This window comes from Oncorhynchus masou, chromosome 28, assembly GCF_036934945.1.
Source record: "Oncorhynchus masou masou isolate Uvic2021 chromosome 28, UVic_Omas_1.1, whole genome shotgun sequence".
Taxonomy (NCBI): domain Eukaryota; kingdom Metazoa; phylum Chordata; class Actinopteri; order Salmoniformes; family Salmonidae; genus Oncorhynchus; species Oncorhynchus masou.
In genome coordinates this window covers 8069616-8087789 of record NC_088239.1, presented here as the reverse complement: position 1 = coordinate 8087789, position 18174 = coordinate 8069616, and the positions used below count along the sequence as shown (strand labels likewise).

Below are 18174 nucleotides of genomic sequence, written 5' to 3'. Positions count from 1 at the left end.
TTCAAACACAGTGCCTGTTTGCTTGACATCATGGGAAAATCAAAATAAATCAGCCAAGACCTCAGAAAAAAAACTGTAGACCTCCACAAGTCTGGTTCATCCTTGGGAGCAATTTCCAAACGCCTGAAGGTACCACATTCATCTATACAAACATATACACCATGGGACCACTCAGCTGTCATACCGCTCAGGAAGTAGACGATTTTTGTCTCCTAGAGATGAACGTACTTTGGTGCAAAAAGTGCAAATCAATCCCAGAACAACAGCAAAGGACCTTGTGAAGATGCTGGAGGAAACAGGTACAAAAGTATCTATATCCACAGTAAAACGAGTCTTATATCGACATAACCTGAAAGACCACTCAGCAAGGAAGAAGCCACTGCTCCAAAACCGCCATAAAAAAAGTCAGACAATGGTTTGCAACTGCACATGGGGACAAAGATTGTACTTTTTGGAGAAATGTCCTCTGGTCTGATGAAACAGAAATAGAACTGTTTGGCCATAATGACCATCGTTATGTTTGGAGGACAAAGGGGGCGGCTTGCAAGCTGAAGAACACCATCCCAAACGTGAAGCACGGGAGTGACAGCATCATGTTGTGGGGGTGCTTTGCTGCAGGTGGGACTGGTGCACTTCATAAAATAGATGGCATCATGAGGAAAGAAAATGATGTGGATATATTGAAGCAACATCTCAAAACATCAGTCAGGAAGTTAAAGTTTTGTTGCAAATGGGTCTTCCAAATGGACAATGACCCCAAGCATACTTCCAAAGTGGTGGCAAAATGGCTTTAAGGACAACAAAGTCAAGGTATTGGAGTGACCATCACAAAGCCCTGACCTCAATCCTATAGAACATGTGTGTACAGCACAGAAAAAGCGTGTGAACTCAAGGAGGCCTACAAACCTGACTCAGCTACACCAGCTCTGTCAGGAGGAATGGGTCAAAATTCACCCAACTTATTGAGTGGGGCTTGTGGAAGGTAACCCAAAACATTTGACCCAAGTTAAACAATTTAAAGGCAATGCTGCCAAATACTAATTGAGTGTATGTAAGCTTCTGACTCACTGGGAATGTGATGAAAGAAACAAAAGCTGAAATGAATCCTTCCTGGTGATCCTAACTGACCTAAAACAGGGAATTTCTACTGGGATTAAATGTCAGGAATTGTGAAAAACTGAGTTTAAATGTAGCTGGCTAAGGTGTATGTAAACTTCAGATTTCGACTGTATATAGTATATATAGTGTATATAGTATATATAATGTTTATAGTGTATGTAGTATATATAGAATATAGAGTGTATATAGCAGGCCTTTTGTGATTTGGTCTTTTTAAATGTGTTGCCAGAGCGTTAGGGTATAAGGGTCTGCAAGGATTGATTTGGGAGATTAAATTGCCGTGTTGGGGAGTCCTCTCCTCCCTCCGTCCGCGCTGAGCTGTGACTTATCCCCCCCTCCCTCCCTCCATTCCTCCCTCTCTCCCTCCCTGTGTGTGGATTAGTGAACTCTGCAGTTTACAGAGCAGTTCATCACAAACACGTAGAAAACACAAAGCTGTTGTTGGGATTGCCGGGACAGACGGCTTGATGTTACATGTATTAGTGAGAGGATTTAAGAGATGGAGAGCGAGAGAGAGAGAAGGAAAGAGAAAGGGCAAAGACAGAAAGACAGAGTGCACATAGAGAGACAGGGCGTGAAAGAAGGAGACAGAATGAGAGAGAAGGTTAGGACCTCCCTGGCATTGTCAAGAGAGAATGGCATAGAGGAGGAGGAGAGCAGAGGAGAAGAAAGTGTATTGATGCACACAATGCCCCATTGTGAGCACCGGCCCATCTGTGTGACACATTATTTCATCAATTGGGCCATAGACATCCCCAACTTCTAATAGCAACATTTGTCCCTGTTCAGGAGTAAAAAGCTCTTTTGATAATTAAAAGCAGCGGGGAATCAATGATGTGAAATGTTCAAGCACTGTCTGAAGGCAGAGATTTATTTATAATAGTAGCACATTTTTCACAGTCAATAATGTTGGCTGTGTTGTTTCTCATATCCTGTGAGACACCATTCATCAGGACCAATAAGAGCCAGCCATTTGTCTTCGGCTCTTTTGTGTCTGATAGGAGCTGCTGAAAACAGAAAAAACCAATTGGTCCGAACGAACGAAGCCATGCCAATGCCTGGCCTTGCATATCTGCAAATTAATGCACTGGGTTTCAACAACATCTATCACTGTGTAAACAGAAGCAAGGCTATATACGCAACAACACTCCCTCTGAAAGTGGACTTGAAACTATGTAAGAGGGAGGCTCAGTTGACAATAGGTAAGAACGACCGACTGCCCATTCTAGAATCTCTTCACTACTTGCAGTAGTACAATAGAGATTCAGTCACGGTGACTTAGCTAGTAAACATCTCCTTTAGCAATAATCTTAGATCAACAACTTCACATATACAAGAACTGGAAACAAAAAGTTTATGTTGATAGAAATGGGAAGTTCACTGCAACGGCATGCCTCTTTACAGAATCTCATCACCAGGTACAGGAAGCTAAAGTTTGAGTTGCCTCGTGAGATAGCCGAGCTGTTGCAAATCTTGTGACGCCTGTATCCAGGCCAGCCTGTCATGGCTTAGAGTGACAATACACAGTGAGAGGAGATTCTCTCCCACAATATAACCATTGATCTCCTCCACTACTGGCCTGTTGTGTCAATCATGCGCTCTGCGTTCAACCACAATGGAGAACATAAACACTATTACAATATATACAGTATATACAGTACAACTCAGTTAGGGGAACACAAACACGGTGAGGGGGGGTGGCAACTTAGGGGGAAACAACTTAGTTAGGGGGAAACAACTTAGTTAGGGGGAAACAACTTAGTTAGGGGGAAACAACTTAGTTAGGGGGAAACAACTTAGTTAGGGGGAAACAACTTAGTTAGGGGAAACAACTAACTTAGGGGGAAACAACTTAGTTAGGAGGAGACAACTTAGTTAGGGGGAAACAACTTAGTTAGGGGAAACAACTTAGTTAGGGGGGAACAACTTAGTTAGGGGGAAACAACTTAGTTAGGGGGGAAACAACTAACTTAGGGGGAAACAACTTAGTTAGGGGGAAACAACTTAGGGGGAAACAACTTAGTTAGGGGGAAACAACTTAGGGGGAAACAACTTAGTTAGGGGGAAACAACTTAGTTAGGAGGAAACAACTTAGTTAGGGGGAAACAACTTAGTTAGGGGGGAAACAACTAAGTTAGGGGAAAAAACTTAGTTAGGGGAAAAAACTTAGTTAGGGGAAAAAACTTAGTTAGGGGGAAACAACTTAGTTAGGGTGAAACAACTTAGTTAGGGGGAAACAACTTAGTTAGGGGAAAAAACTTAGTTAGGGGAAAAAACTTAGTTAGGGGGAAACAACTTAGTTAGGGTGAAACAACTTAGTTAGGGGGAAACAACTTAGTTAGGGGAAAAAACTTAGTTAGGGGGAAACAACTTAGTTAGGGGGAAACAACTTAGTTAGGGGGAAACAACTTAGTTAGGAGGAAACAACTTAGTTAGGGGGAAACAACTTAGTTAGGAGGAAACAACTTAGTTAGGGGGAAACAACTTAGTTAGGGGGAAACAACTTAGTTAGGGGGAAACAACTTAGTTAGGGGGAAACAACTTAGTTAGGAGGAAACAACTTAGTTAGGAGGAAACAACTTAGTTGGGGGGAAACAACTTAGTTAGGGGGGAAACAACTTAGTTAGGGGGAAACAACTTAGTTAGGGGGAAACAACTTAGTTAGGGGGGAAACAACTAAGTTAGTGGGGAAACAACTTAGTTAGGGGGAAACAACTTAGTTAGGGGGAAACAACTTAGTTAGGGGGAAACAACTTAGTTAGGGGGGAAACAACTAAGTTAGTGGGGAAACAACTAAGTTAGTGGGAAACAACTTAGTTAGGGGGAAACAACTTAATTAGGGGGAAACAACTTAGTTAGGGTGAAACAAATAGTTAGGGGGAAACAGCTAAGTTAGGGGGAAACAACTTAGCTAGGGGGAAATAACTTAGTTAGGGGGAAACAACTTAGTTAGGGGGAAACAGCTAAGTTAGGGGGAAACAACTTAATGAGTGGGAAACAACTTAGTTAGGAGGAAACAACTTAGCTAGGGGGAAATAACTTAGTTAGGGTGAAACAAATAGTTAGGGGCAAACAACTTGGTCAGGGGGAAACAACTTAGCTAGGGGGAAACAACTTAGTTAGGGGGGAACAACTTAGTTAGGGGAAACAACTTAGTTAGGGGGAACAACTTGGTCAGGGGGAAACAACTTAGTTAGGGGGAACAACTTAGTTAGGTGGAAACCAACATGGTGCAGGGGGGGAAACAACTTAGTTAGGGGGAAACAACTTAGTTAGGGGGAAACAACTTAGTTAGGGGGGAACAACTTGGTCAGGGGGAAACAACTTAGTTAGGGGGGAACAACTTAGTTAGGTGGAAACCAACATGGTGCAGGGGGGGAAACAACTTAGTTAGGGGGAAACAACTTAATGAGTGGGAAACAACTTAGTTAGGGGGAAACAACTTAGTTAGGGTGAAACAAATAGTTAGGGGGAAACAGCTAAGTTAGGGGGAAACAACTTAGCTAGGGGGAAACAACTTAGTTAGGGGGAAACAACTTAGTTAGGGGGAAACAACTTAGTTAGGGGGAAACAGCTAAGTTAGGGGGAAACAACTTAGCTAGGGGGAAACAACTTAGTTAGTGGGAAACAGCTAAGTTAGGGGGAAACAACTTAGCTAGGGGGAAACAACTTAGTTAGGGGGAAACAACTTAGCTAGGGGGAAACAACTTAGTTAGGGGGAAACAACTTAGTTAGGGGGGAACAACTTAGTTAGGTGGAAACCAACATGGTGCAGGGGGGGAAACAACTTAGTTAGGGGAAAACAACTTAGTTAGGTGGGAACAACATGGTGCAGGGGGGGAAACAACTTAGTTAGGAGGAAACAACTTAGTTAGGAGGAAACAACTTAGTTAGGTGGGAACAACATGGTGCAGGGGGAAACAACTTAGTTAGGGGGAAACAACTTAGTTAGGGGAAAACAACTTAGTTAGGGGGAAACAACTTAGTTAGGAGGAAACAACTTAGTTAGGGGGAAACAACTTAGTTAGGAGGAAACAACTTAGTTAGGGGGGAACAACTTAGTTAGGTGGGAACAACATGGTGCAGGGGGGGAAACAACTTGGTCAGGGGGAAACAACTTAATTAGGGGGAAACAACTTAGTTAGGAGGAAACAACTTAGTTAGGGGGGAAACAACTTAGTTAGGGGGAACAACATGGTGCAGGGGGAAACAACTTAGTTAGGGGAAAACAACTTAGTTAGGGGGAAACAACTTAGTTAGGAGGAAACAACTTAGTTAGGGGCGAAACAACTTAGTTAGGGGGGAAACAACTTAGTTAGGTGGGAACAACATGGTGCAGGGGGGGAAACAACTTGGTCAGGGGGAAACAACTTAGTTAGGGGGAAACAACTTAGTTAGGGGGAAACAACTTAGTTAGGGGGAAACAACTTAGTTAGGGGGAAACAACTTAGTTAGGGGGAAACAACTTAGTTAGGGGCGAAACAACTTAGTTAGGGGAAACAACTTAGTTAGGGAAACAACTTAGTTAGGGCGAAACAACTTAGTTAGGGGAAACAACTTAGTTAGGGGGAAACAACTTAGTTAGGGGGAAACAACTTAGTTAGGGGCGAAACAACTTAGTTAGGGGGAAACAACTTAGTTAGGGGGAAACAACTTAGTTAGGGGCGAAACAACTTAGTTAGGAGGAAACAACTTAGTTAGGGGGAACAACATGGTGCAGGGGGGAAACAACTTGGTCAGGGGAAACAACTTAGTTAGGGGCGAAACAACTTAGTTAGGGGGGAAACAACTTAGTTAGGGGCGAAACAACTTAGTTAGGGGGGAAACAACTTAGTTAGGGGCGAAACAACTTAGTTAGGGGGGAAACAACTTAGTTAGGGTGAAACAACTTAGTTAGGGGGGAAACAACTTAGTTAGGAGGAAACAACTTAGTTAGGGGGGAACAACTTGGTCAGGGGGAAACAACTTAGTTAGGGGGAAACAACTTAGTTAGGGGCGAAACAACTTAGTTAGGGGGGAAACAACTTAGTTAGGGGGGAACAACTTGGTCAGGGGGAAACAACTTAGTTAGGGGGAAACAACTTAGTTAGGGGGAAACAACTTAGTTAGGGTGAAACAACATGGTGCAGGGGGGGAAACAACTTAGTTAGGGGGAAACAACTTAATTAGGGGGAAACAACTTAGTTAGGGTGAAACAACTTAATTAGGGGGAAACAACTTAGTTAGGGTGAAACAACTTAATTAGGGGGAAACAACTTAGTTAGGGTGAAACAACTTAATTAGGGGGAAACAACTTAGTTAGGGTGAAACAACTTAGTTAGGGGGAAACAACTTAATTAGGGGGAAACAACTTAATTAGGGGGAAACAACTTAGTTAGGGGGAAACAACTTAATTAGGGGGAAACAACTTAATTAGGGGGAAACAACTTAGTTAGGGTGAAACAACTTAGTTAGGGGGGAAACAACTTAGTTAGGAGGAAACAACTTAGTTAGGGGGGAACAACTTGGTCAGGGGGAAACAACTTAGTTAGGGGGAAACAACTTAATTAGGGGGAAACAACTTAGTTAGGGGGAAACAACTTAGTTTGGGGGAAACAACTTAGTTAGGGGGAAACAACTTAATTAGGGGGAAACAACTTAGTTTGGTGGGAAACATGGTGCAGGGGGGCGAAACAATCGATGTAGCTACTCCCCTTAAACGGGGAAAATAATTAAAAAGGGCTCAAACAAGATTCATTCTCATTCAAAAACAAATGCATAAAAACCAGGGTCAGATTTCACTTTCCATTTCTCTCAATAGGTCTCTTTTGAGAAAAAAAATCAACAATTCTCTCTCCCACTGTTATATCTGGTGTAACTCTCCTGTCTTATCCGATGTCCTGTGTGAATTGAAGTATTCTCCCTCTAATTCTCTCTCTCTGTCTCTTTCTCTCGGAGGACCTGAGCCGTAGGACTACCTGGCCTGATGACTCCTGGCTGTGCCCAGTCCACCTGGTCTTGCTGCTGCTGGAGCTTCAACTGTTCTGCCTGCGGCTATGAAACCCTGACCTGTTCACCAGACGTGCTACCTTGTCCTGGACCTGCTGTTTTCATCTCTCTCTGTCTCTCTCTTGCACTCTCTCACACACTCTCTCCTCCCTACCTTCCTCCCTCACTCCCTCGTGGCACATTTACAGTGTGTGAACATTTAGAGGAATATGATTTTTGAATGGCAGCCTGACTCACGGACAGAAGACTGTGAAGTGGTTAGATGGTGCTTCCTATATCCATTAGTTATGACTAAGATAGAGACATGAGAGACAACCTTCCGCGTCTGCAGCACTAACCTCAACCTGAGGAACATGGAGCTGCCTTCCACGTCTCCAGCACCAACCTCAACCTGAGGAACATGGAGCTGCCTTCCGCGTCTCCAGCACCAACCTCAACCTGAGGAACATGGAGCTGCCTTCCACGTCTGCAGCACCAACCTCAACCTGAGGAACATGGAGCTGCCTTCCACGTCTCCAGCAGCAACCTCAACCTGAGGAACATGGAGCTGCCTTCCACGTCTCCAGCACCAACCTCAACCTGAGGAACATGGAGCTGCCTTCCACGTCTCCAGCACCAACCTCAACCTGTGGAACATGGAGCTGCCTTCCACGTCTCCAGCACCAACCTCAACCTGTGGAACATGGAGCTGCCTTCCACGTCTCCAGCACCAACCTCAACCTGAGGAACATGGAGCTGCCTTCAGGCAATTACATAAATGACAAAAAGGTAATGTTTTGCTCCCTTCCCAAGACAGTCTATCCCACAGATTATATCTGCAGTTTCTCAAAAAGAGGGACAGGATATGGGGACAACGGCAATATCCTCTGCCATCGCAGCTCTTCCTTACACAGCGGTAGGTAGATAAATCTGTTATTACAGATACATCAAACACCAGTTTACCACCATTTCATTTGGGTCTGTCTGTCTGTCTGTCTGTCTGTCTGTCTGTCTGTCTGTCTGTCTGTCTGTCTGTCTGTCAGTCTCTCTCCCGAGCAGATTAACTGAGCAGAGAAAACAAGTAATAGCTTATGGTACAAAGCCAGACTTAACTGAAGGATTTAACTGAAGGACCACAGACTCTGATTAGATCTAACTGAAGATCCACATACTCTGGCAACAGATTGTTTGCTTGTTTGTTTGTGTGGGATTTTGTGCCAATTCCTCCGTGTTGGACCAGTGTGCGCAGCCGTGCAATGTCGTGTGTGTGTGTGTGTGTGTGTGTGTGTGTGTGTGTGTGTGTGTGTGTGTGTGTGTGTGTGTGTGTGTGTGTGTGTGTGTGTGTGTGTGTGTGTGTGTGTGTGTGTGTGTGTGTGTGTGTGTGTGTGTGTGTGTGTGTGTGTGTGTGCGTGTGTGTTGAGGTGCAGAGGGTGCAGTGTGGGCGCTGAATAGAGAAATGCCATTCCATTCCGCTGTCTGACACACTACAGAGAGTGAGACAAAATGGGACAAATACCAAATTGAAACTGCATGCAGAATTCTGCAAAAATATCCTCCGTGTACAGTCAAGGCCAAAAGTTTTGAGAACGACACAAATTTTAATTTCCACAAAGTCTGCTGCCTCAGTTTGTATGACGACAATTTGCATATACTCCAGAATGATATGAAGAGTGCTCAAATGAATTGCAAAGTCCCTCTTTTCCATGCAAATTAACTGAATCCCCCCCCAAAAAAATTATCTGATGAGTCCCCTTTCCGATTGTTTGGGGCCATCCGGAGAAAAGCTTGTCGGGAGAAGACAAGGTGAGCGCTACCATCAGTCCTGTGTCATGCCAACAGTAAAGCATCCTGAGACCATTCATGTGTGGGGTTGCTTCTCAGCCAAGGGAGTGGGCTCACTCATATAATGTTGCCTAAGAACACAGCCATGAATAAAGAATGGTACCAACACATCCTCCGAGGGCAACTTCTCCCAACCATCCTGGAACAGTTTGGTGACGAACAATGCCTTTTCCAGCATGATGGAGCACCTTGCCATAAGGCAAAAGTGATAACTAAGTGGCTTGGGGAACAAAACATTGATATTTTGGGTCCATGGCCAGGAATCTCCCCAGACCTTAATCCCATTGAGAACTTGTGGTCAATCCTCAAGAGGCGGGTGGACAAACAAAAACCCAAAAATTCTGACAAACTCCAAGCATTGATTATGAAAGAATGGGCTGCCATCAGTCAGGATGTGGCCCAGAAGTTAATTTACAGCATGCCAGGGCGGATTGCAGAGGTCTTGAAAGAGAAGGGTCAACACTGCAAATATTGACTCTTTGCATCAACTTCATGTAATTGTCAATAAAAGCCTTTGACACTTATGAAATGCTTGTAATTATACTTCAGTATTCCATAGTAACATCTGACAAAAATATCTAAAGACACTGAAGCAACAAACTTTGTGGAAATTAATATTTATGTCATTTTAAAACTTTTGGTCAGGTTGACGACAACGTAGAACACCAAATAATGCATGCAGAGCAGAATTAGGCTGATACCCACTAATTATCAAAATCCAGAAAAGAACCGTTAAATTCTACAACCACCTAAAAGGAAGCGATTCACAAACCTTCCATAACAAAGCAATCACCTACAGAAAGAATAACCTGAGAAGAGTCCCCTAAGCAAGCTGGTCCTGGGGCTCTGTTCACAAACAGACCCCACAGAGCCCCAGGACAGCAACGCAATTTGACCCAACCAAATCATGAGAAAACAAAAAGATAATTACTTGACACATTGGAAAGAATTAACAAAACAACCGAGCAAACTAGAATGCTATTTGGCCCTGAACAGAGAGTACACAGTGGCAGAACACCTGACCCTTGAGACTGACCCAAACTTAAGGAAAGCTTTGACTATGCACAGACTCGGTGAGCATAGCCTTGCTATTGAGAAAGGCCGCCGTAGACAGACCTGGATTTCAAGAGAAGACAGGCTATGTGCACACTGCTGACAAAATTAGGTGGAAACTGAGATGCACTTCCTAACCTCCTGCCCAGTATATGACCATATTAGAGACACATATTTTCCTTAGATTACACAGATCCACTAAGAATTAGAAAACAAACCCGATTTTGATAAACTCCCATATCTACTGGGTGAAATACCACAGTGTGCCATCACTGCACCAAGATTTGTGACCTGTTGCCACAAGAAAAGGTTAACCAGTGAATAACATACAACATTGTAAATACAACTCATATTTATGCTTATTTATTTTACCTTTTGTACTTTAACCATTTGTACATTGTTACAACACTGTATATATACATAATATGACATTTGTAATATCTTTATTATTTTGGAACTTCTGTGAGTGTAATGTTTACTGTTCATTTGTATTGTTTATTTCACTTGTGTATATTATCTACTTCACTTGCTTTGGCAATGTTGACATCTGTTTCCCATGCCAAAAAAGCCCCTTAGGGAGAGGGAGAGAGAGAGAGGCTAACAGATGAAGGAGTAAGAAGGTTCTCAGAAAGTGGAGAAGAGATGACAGAGAAGGAGAGAGTGGCAAAGATTAGAGAGAGACTGAGATGAGGAAGAATGGTATGAAAGACTGAGATGAGGAAGAGAGGTATGAAAGACTGAGATGAGGAAGAGAGGTATGAAAGACTGAGATGAGGAAGAGAGGTATGAAAGACTAAGATGAGGAAAGAGGTATGAAAGACTGAGATGAGGAAGAGAGGTATGAAAGACTGAGATGAGGAAGAGAGGTATGAAAGACTGAGATGAGGAAGAGAGGTATGAAAGACTGAGATGAGGAAGAGAGGTATGAAAGACTGAGATGAGGAAGAGAGGTATGAAAGACTAAGATGAGGAAGAGAGGTATGAAAGACTGAGATGAGGAAGAGAGGTATGAAAGACTGAGATGAGGAAGAGAGGTATGAAAGACTGAGATGAGGAAGAGAGGTATGAAAGACTGAGATGAGGAAGAGAGGTATGAAAGACTGAGATGAGGAAGAGAGGTATGAAAGACTGAGATGAGGAAGAGAGGTATGAAAGCCTGAGATGAGGAAGAGAGGTAAGAAAGACTGAGATGAGGAAGAGAGGTAAGAAAGACTGATATGAGGTAGAGAGGTAAGAAAGAGAAAGAGGGATGAGGGGGAGAAATGAGGTGAGGGGGAGGACATGAGAGAAGGAGGAGATGGGAGAAGGAGGAGATAAGAGTGGGAGGGAGAGACAAGAGAGAGGGAGGAGATGAGAGAAGGAGGAGATGAGAGAGGGAGGAGATGAGTAAGGGAGGAGATGAGAGAGGGAGGGAGAGACAAGAGAGAGGGAGGAGATGGGAGAAGGAGGAGATGAGAGAGGGAGGAGATGAGTAAGGGAGGAGATGAGAGAGGGAGGGAGAGACAAGAGAGAGGGAGGAGATGAGAGAAGGAGATGTGAAAGGGAGGCAATGAGAGAGAGAGGAGGGAGGAGGTGAGAGAGGGAGAAACAATAGAGAGGGAGGAGATGAGATAGGGAGGAGATGAGAGAGGGAGGAGGTGAGAGAGGGAGAAACAATAGAGAGGGAGGAGATGAGTGAGGGAGGAGATGAGAGAGGGAGATGTGAAAGGGAGGCAATGAGAGAGGGAGGAGATGAGAGAAGGAGGAGATGAGAGAGGGAGGAGATGAGAGAGGGAGGAGATGAGAGAGGGAGAAGTTGAGAGAGGGAGGAGATGAGAGAGGGAGGGAGAGATGAGAGATGGAGGAGATGAGAGAGTGAGAGACAAGAGAGAGGGAGGGGATGAGAGAGGGAGGGAGAGATGAGAGATGGAGGAGATGAGAGAATGAGAGACAAGAAAGAGGGAGGACAGCCATAGTGATATTGAAGGACCATTCAACAACAGCCATAGTGATATTGAAGGACCATCCAACAACATCCATAGTGATATTGAAGGACCATCCAACAACAGCCATAGTGATATTGAAGGACCATCCAACAACATCCATAGTGATATTGAAGGACCATCCAACAACAGCCTTAGTGATATTGAAGGACCATCCAACAACAGCCATAATGATATTGAAGGACCATCCAACAACATCCATAGTGATATTGAAGGACCATCCAACAACAGCCTTAGTGATATTGAAGGACCATCCAACAACAGCCATAGAGATATTGAAGGACCATCCAACAACAGCCATAATGATATTGAAGGACCATCCAACAGCAGCCATAGTGATATTGAGGGACCATCCAACAACAGCCTTAGTGATATTGAAGGACCATCCAACAACAGCCATAATGATATTGAAGGACCATCCAACAGCAGCCATAGTGATATTGAGGGACCATCCAACAACAGCCTTAGTGATATTGAAGGACCATCCAACAACAGCCTTAGTGATATTGAAGGACCATCCAACAACAGCCATAGTGATATTGAAGGACCACCCAACAACAGCCTTAGTGATATTGAAGGACCATCCAACAACCGCCATAGTGATATTGAAGGACCACCCAACAACAGCCTTAGTGATATTGAAGGACCATCCAACAACCGCCATAGTGATATTGAAGGACCACCCAACAACAGCCTTAGTGATATTGAGGGAAAGATACACAGTAAGGTTTACAGTGAGATCAGCTTTGTGTATTACCCCCTGATAGATTTTGGTTCATGTTACACGTTAGCAGGGGTACCACCGATAAGGTTCAACGCAGAAACAGTCAAGCACCAAGACTGGAGAGACTGGAGAAGAAACGGCCTGTATCAGACCGTTATCCTCGTGTCTCAGTCTGTCAGTCAGTCGCCACACGCTTTTTCAGAGGTGAAACACGACCAACACAGTGTGGTTTCATAACTGTGGTTCAAACAACAAGCTGGGGGAGGTTGACAGAGTGAAACACATAACCACCATGATGAAAGGTAGCTGGCCTGGCATAGCCACCTCCACAACAGGGGTCCTGTGTGGCTCAGTCGGTAGAGCATGGCGCTTGCAACGCCAAGCGTCGTGGGTTCGTTTCCCACTGGGGCCACCCATATGCAAAAGTAGTGGCCCCAGCCGACTTGTAAGTCGCTTTGGACAAAAGCGTCTGCTAAATGGGATATTATTATTTATTATTAACAGCCTTGGAACTATTATGTTCAATCTGACATGTTGGTCCAAAATGAGTTATTCACATAGAGTTGCTCTTTAGAAAGTCCTCCACAATCTGCAACATGTCCGATTTGTGGAAAAGTCCATTTAAGGTGGAAAAAAATCCATTAAGAATCAGAAAGCAAACGACTTTGATGCTTGGTGCTGTAAGGTTCAATCTGCTAACCAAGCACACAATGCCAGGTTGTCACTAAAAATGATTGTATGTAAGGTGTCATGAATGATTGTATGTAAGGTGTCATGAATGATTGTATGTAAGGTGTCATGAATGATTGTATGTAAGGTGTCATGAATGATTGTATGTAAGGTGTCATGAATGATTGTATGTAAGGTGTCATGAATGATTGTATGTAAGGTGTCATGAATGATTGTATGTAAGGTGTCATGAAAGACGAAGACATAACCAAACAGTTCTGAGATCTGGAACTTGAACAAAAAAAAGGACTCTCTGATAGAATCTTCGTCCCAAGTCCTTGATTATTGATATAGGTTCTTGTCCTCTTCTGCAATTATATTGAACAAAAAATATAAACACAACGTGCAACAATTTCAAAGATTTTACTGAGTTACAGTTCTTAGAAGAAAATCTGTCAATTTAAAGAAATTCATTTGGCCCCTAATCTATGGATTTCACATGACTGAGCAGGGGCAAAGACATAGGTAAAGGTAGGTATATCATTCATGACAAGTCCCCCCTTTTCTCAGCTCGCTGGTCACCATAGCATCTCCCACCTGTAGCACACGCTCCAGCAGGTATATCTCTCTAGTCACCCCCAAAACCAATTCTTTCTTTGGTCGCCTCTCCTTCCAGTTCTCTGCTGCCAATGACTGGAACGAACTACAAAAAGCACTGAAACTAGAAACACTTATCTCCCTCACTAGCTTTAAGCACCAACTGTCAGAGCAGCTCACAGATTACTGCACCTGTACATAGCCCACCTATATTTTAGCCCAAACAACTACCTCTTTCCCTACTGTATTTAATTTATTTATTTTGCTCCTTTGCACCCCATTATTTTTATTTCTACTTTGCACATTCTTCCACTGCAAATCTACCATTCCAGTGTTTTACTTGCTATATTGTATTTACTTTGCCACCATGGCCTTTTTTTGCCTTTACCTCCCTTATCTCACCTCATTTGCTCACATCGTATATAGACTTGTTTATACTGTGTTATTGACTGTATGTTTGTTTTGCTCCATGTGTAACTCTGTGTCGTTGTATGTGTCGAACTGCTTTGCTTTATCTTGGCCAGGTCGCAATTGTAAATGAGAACTTGTTCTCAACTTGCCTTCCTGGTTAAATAAAGGTGAAATAAATAAATAAATAAATAAATAGGTGGGCCTGGGGAGGCATAGGCAAACCCACTTGGGAGCCAGGTCCACTGACTGGGGAGCCAGACCCATCCAATCAGAATGAGTTTTTCCTGACAAAAGGGTTTTATTACAGACAGAATTTTTCTCGGCATTCACCCCCCCCCCTCCCCCAGACGATCCAGCACAGCAGGTGAAGAGGCCGGATGTGGAGGTCCTGACCTGCGTTAGTGAGGCCGGTTGGACGTACTGCCAAATTCTCTAAAACGAAGTGGCGGTTTATGGTAGGGAAATTAAGATTCAATTCTCTGGACACATCTCTGCTAGACATTCCTGTAGTCAGTATGCCAATTGAACGCGCCCCCGAAGCTTGAGAAATCTTTGGCATTCTGTTTTGTGACAAAACTGCACATTTTAGAGTGGCCTTTCATTGTCCCCAGCACAAGTTGCACCTGTGTAAAGACCATACTGTTTAATCAGCTTCTTGATTTTCCATACCTGTCACATGGATGGATTTTTTTTGTCAAATGTGAAATGCTCACTAACAGGGATATAAACAAATTTGTGGACAAAATTTGAGAGAAATACATTTTTTGTGTGTATGGATGTCACGAAACATTAGTTCCTTCTTTGTGTCTCTATTTTAGTTTGGTCCGGGTGTGAGTTGGGGTGGGCATTCTATGTTTTGTGTTCTATGTTTTCTATTTCTATGTGTTTGGCCTGGTATGGTTCCTAATCAGAGGCAGCTGGCAATCATTATCTCTGATTGAGAAACATATGTAGGCAGCCTGTTTTCCCACTATGATTTGTGGGTAGTTGTTTTCTGTCTTTTGTATTAGTTACCAGATGGAACTGTTTCGGGTGTTCTTTTGGTTTACATTGGAGTGTTCCGTTTAATAAAATGAGGAACACTTACCACGCTGTATATTGGTCCGATCCTTCCTACTCCTCAGAAGAGGAAAACCGTCACAATGGAACATTTCTGGAATGTTTTATTGCAGTTCATGAAAAATGGCGTTTATATTTATGTTCAGTATACTTGGATTTCTTTTACCACTTTTTCAGAAGAATGTCCTTCACTTAAGCTCTTTATGATTTTTAAAAAAGAAGGGTAAATACAGGTGCCTTAGAGAGCATGTTTAAGCTTATAGTCATAAAGTCACTGAATTATTATTGAATTATCTAACGGACAGTTGCAGCGAAGCAGTGTGCCAGATCACACTATACACACTATACATATGAATGGCAATGTAACTAGAGTGCTTTAAAATGGAAGTAGAGGATAAGGTGTGTTTTTTTCTATCTTTTATTTAATCATTAAAAAAAATGAATTACAAAAGTCTTATTCTAAAATCTTGATGATCGCATGATCGCATGAACACAATGTCATGATGATGCCGGAGGCGGTGAAAATGGAAGCAGACATCATTAGCCATCATCGCCCATCATGGTCAGAGGGACAGGTTTATGCTCTACAGTCATCCTGGAATGTAACGGTGATGCAAAAATACACCAGCTGTCTTTATGACACAGGGAACATCAGGCAGACACACTGTGGGTGACAGCGTGTACCATTAACATTTACCAGGTACTATTGGTAACCTGCTGTCCAGTCGGTGGTACAGGTCACTGTAGCCTATGTAGTGGAAAGTGCTTTGAGCACATAGACAAGTGTTATACACATTATCCGTTGATATTATTATAAGTGTATTAAATTAAATCAAATATACATTGTATTGGTCCCATACATGTGTTTAAAAGATGGTATAGCGGGTGTAGCAAAATGCTAGTGTTACTATCGTGGTATAACTTAGTGAGCGTTTCAGTGCTTCGCGATCAATACAACTCTGACCAGAGCAATAGCAACCTAGGCTACATTATACACATAGCCTGTCTCTTATAACCACTCGGATACTATCCCGTCTTTATCAAATACACAACCTATATCCATCAAAGCCTTGCATGCAGCACTGAAAAGATGATGCATGGCAAACAGCTGTTGTCAATGATGGAGTTGACTCTGTGATCTGGCACTTATCCTAAATTATAACTTTTGACAACATAGTTATCGACGTGGTGATAAAGAATATATATATATAAAAGTCCCATTTATTGCAAGATAATAATATACGTGAATCTTTAACAAATTCAAACATTGTCTTTGACATCATATTCTGTTAAATGTTAGATATCTTACATTCTAACGAAACAAATCTTAACTAAATGCAACCACTGAAGGAAAGTTAATCATGTTGTTTTGCTCATCTGTTATTTTCCTCTGTAAAGCTCACAGCAGGACAGCTGCCTACGGAGCAACTAAACCTCTTCTAATCCTGCTTCCTGTGCCCGTGACTCCCTGCCTCCCTGCGCTGACCGCAAATACCTCTCCGTGGAAGCCTCTCCTCTCCTCCTATACAGCAAAGTGTCACTCACCCCTAGTTTCCTACTCCGTATCCGCACGTATCCCTGTTTCACTATATCATTGAAGTTGGAGGCCATGGTCAGCGTGGTCCGCCACTGCCCCAGAAAAGTAACCTCCTTTCGGCCACAAAAAAAAGTCTACCGCCGCGGAATCAGTCCGATATCCACAACATAAAAGCAACACGGCAACCTGCTGCGGTGTCAATGCTCGGGCAACAGCCGGCTTCGGCGCAGCGGCGCGTTCCATCAAGCAGTAGGGAGAAACCATTCGTCAGCTGATTTCATTCAGACTATGGATAGAACGGGTGGGTGGGGGGGCTCTTCCTGGAACGCACCATCACCTCTTCTTCAGGGGAGCAGCAGGCAGTGCGCGTAAAACAGAAGGCTTCGCTATGCACAATGATCTCTCTTCCCTTCTCAAATCACATTTTACACATGCGATGAATACAACTGACGTAGACTTTAGCGTGAAATGCTTGCTTACGAGCACTTCCTAACAATAAAGAGTTAAACAAATATATGTATAAATAGTAACACAAGAGGAATAAAATTGAATACACAAGAATGGAGCTGTATAGAGGAAGTATATGTACCAGATCAATGTGCAGGGGCACAATGTATTTCAGGTAGATACTGTATGTACATGAAGGCAGGGTAAAGTGACTAGGCATCAGGATAGATAATAATAAGGAATTTGAGGTAGATATATACATGAAGGCAGGGTAAAGTGACTAGGCATCAGGATAGATAATAATAAGGTATTTGAGGTAGATATATACATGAAGGCAGGGTAAAGTGACTAGGCATCAGGATAGATAATAATAAGGTATTTGAGGTAGATATATACATGAAGGCAGGGTAAAGTGACTAGGCATCAGGATAGATAATAATAAGGTATTTGAGGTAGATATATACATGAAGGCAGGGTAAAGTGACTAGGCATCAGGATAGATAATAATAAGGTATTTGAGGTAGATATATACATGAAGGCAGGGTAAAGTGACTAGGCATCAGGATAGATAATAATAAGGTATTTGAGGTAGATATATACATGAAGGCAGGGTAAAGTGACTAGGCATCAGGATAGATAACACTAAGAGTAATATAAAGAACAACAGCTGAGTGTAAAAGCAGAATACAACAAGTGTAGACCTTACAGTGAAATACTTACTTACAAGCCCGTTATTAAACCAACGATGCAGTTTTAAGAAATATATT

General features: G+C 42.9%; 1 protein-coding gene across 1 annotated transcript in view; it reads right to left on the bottom strand.

Moving 5' to 3' along the window:
• The window catches only part of LOC135518501 (docking protein 6-like), a 140320-nt gene extending 123286 nt beyond the window's left edge, over positions 1-17034 (bottom strand). Inside the window, exon 1 of the mRNA XM_064943674.1 lies at positions 16969-17034. Coding sequence (XP_064799746.1) covers positions 16969-17034 — 66 coding nt within the window. The remainder of the gene's footprint in view (positions 1-16968) is intronic.
• Between the last annotated feature and the right edge of the window lie 1140 nt (positions 17035-18174).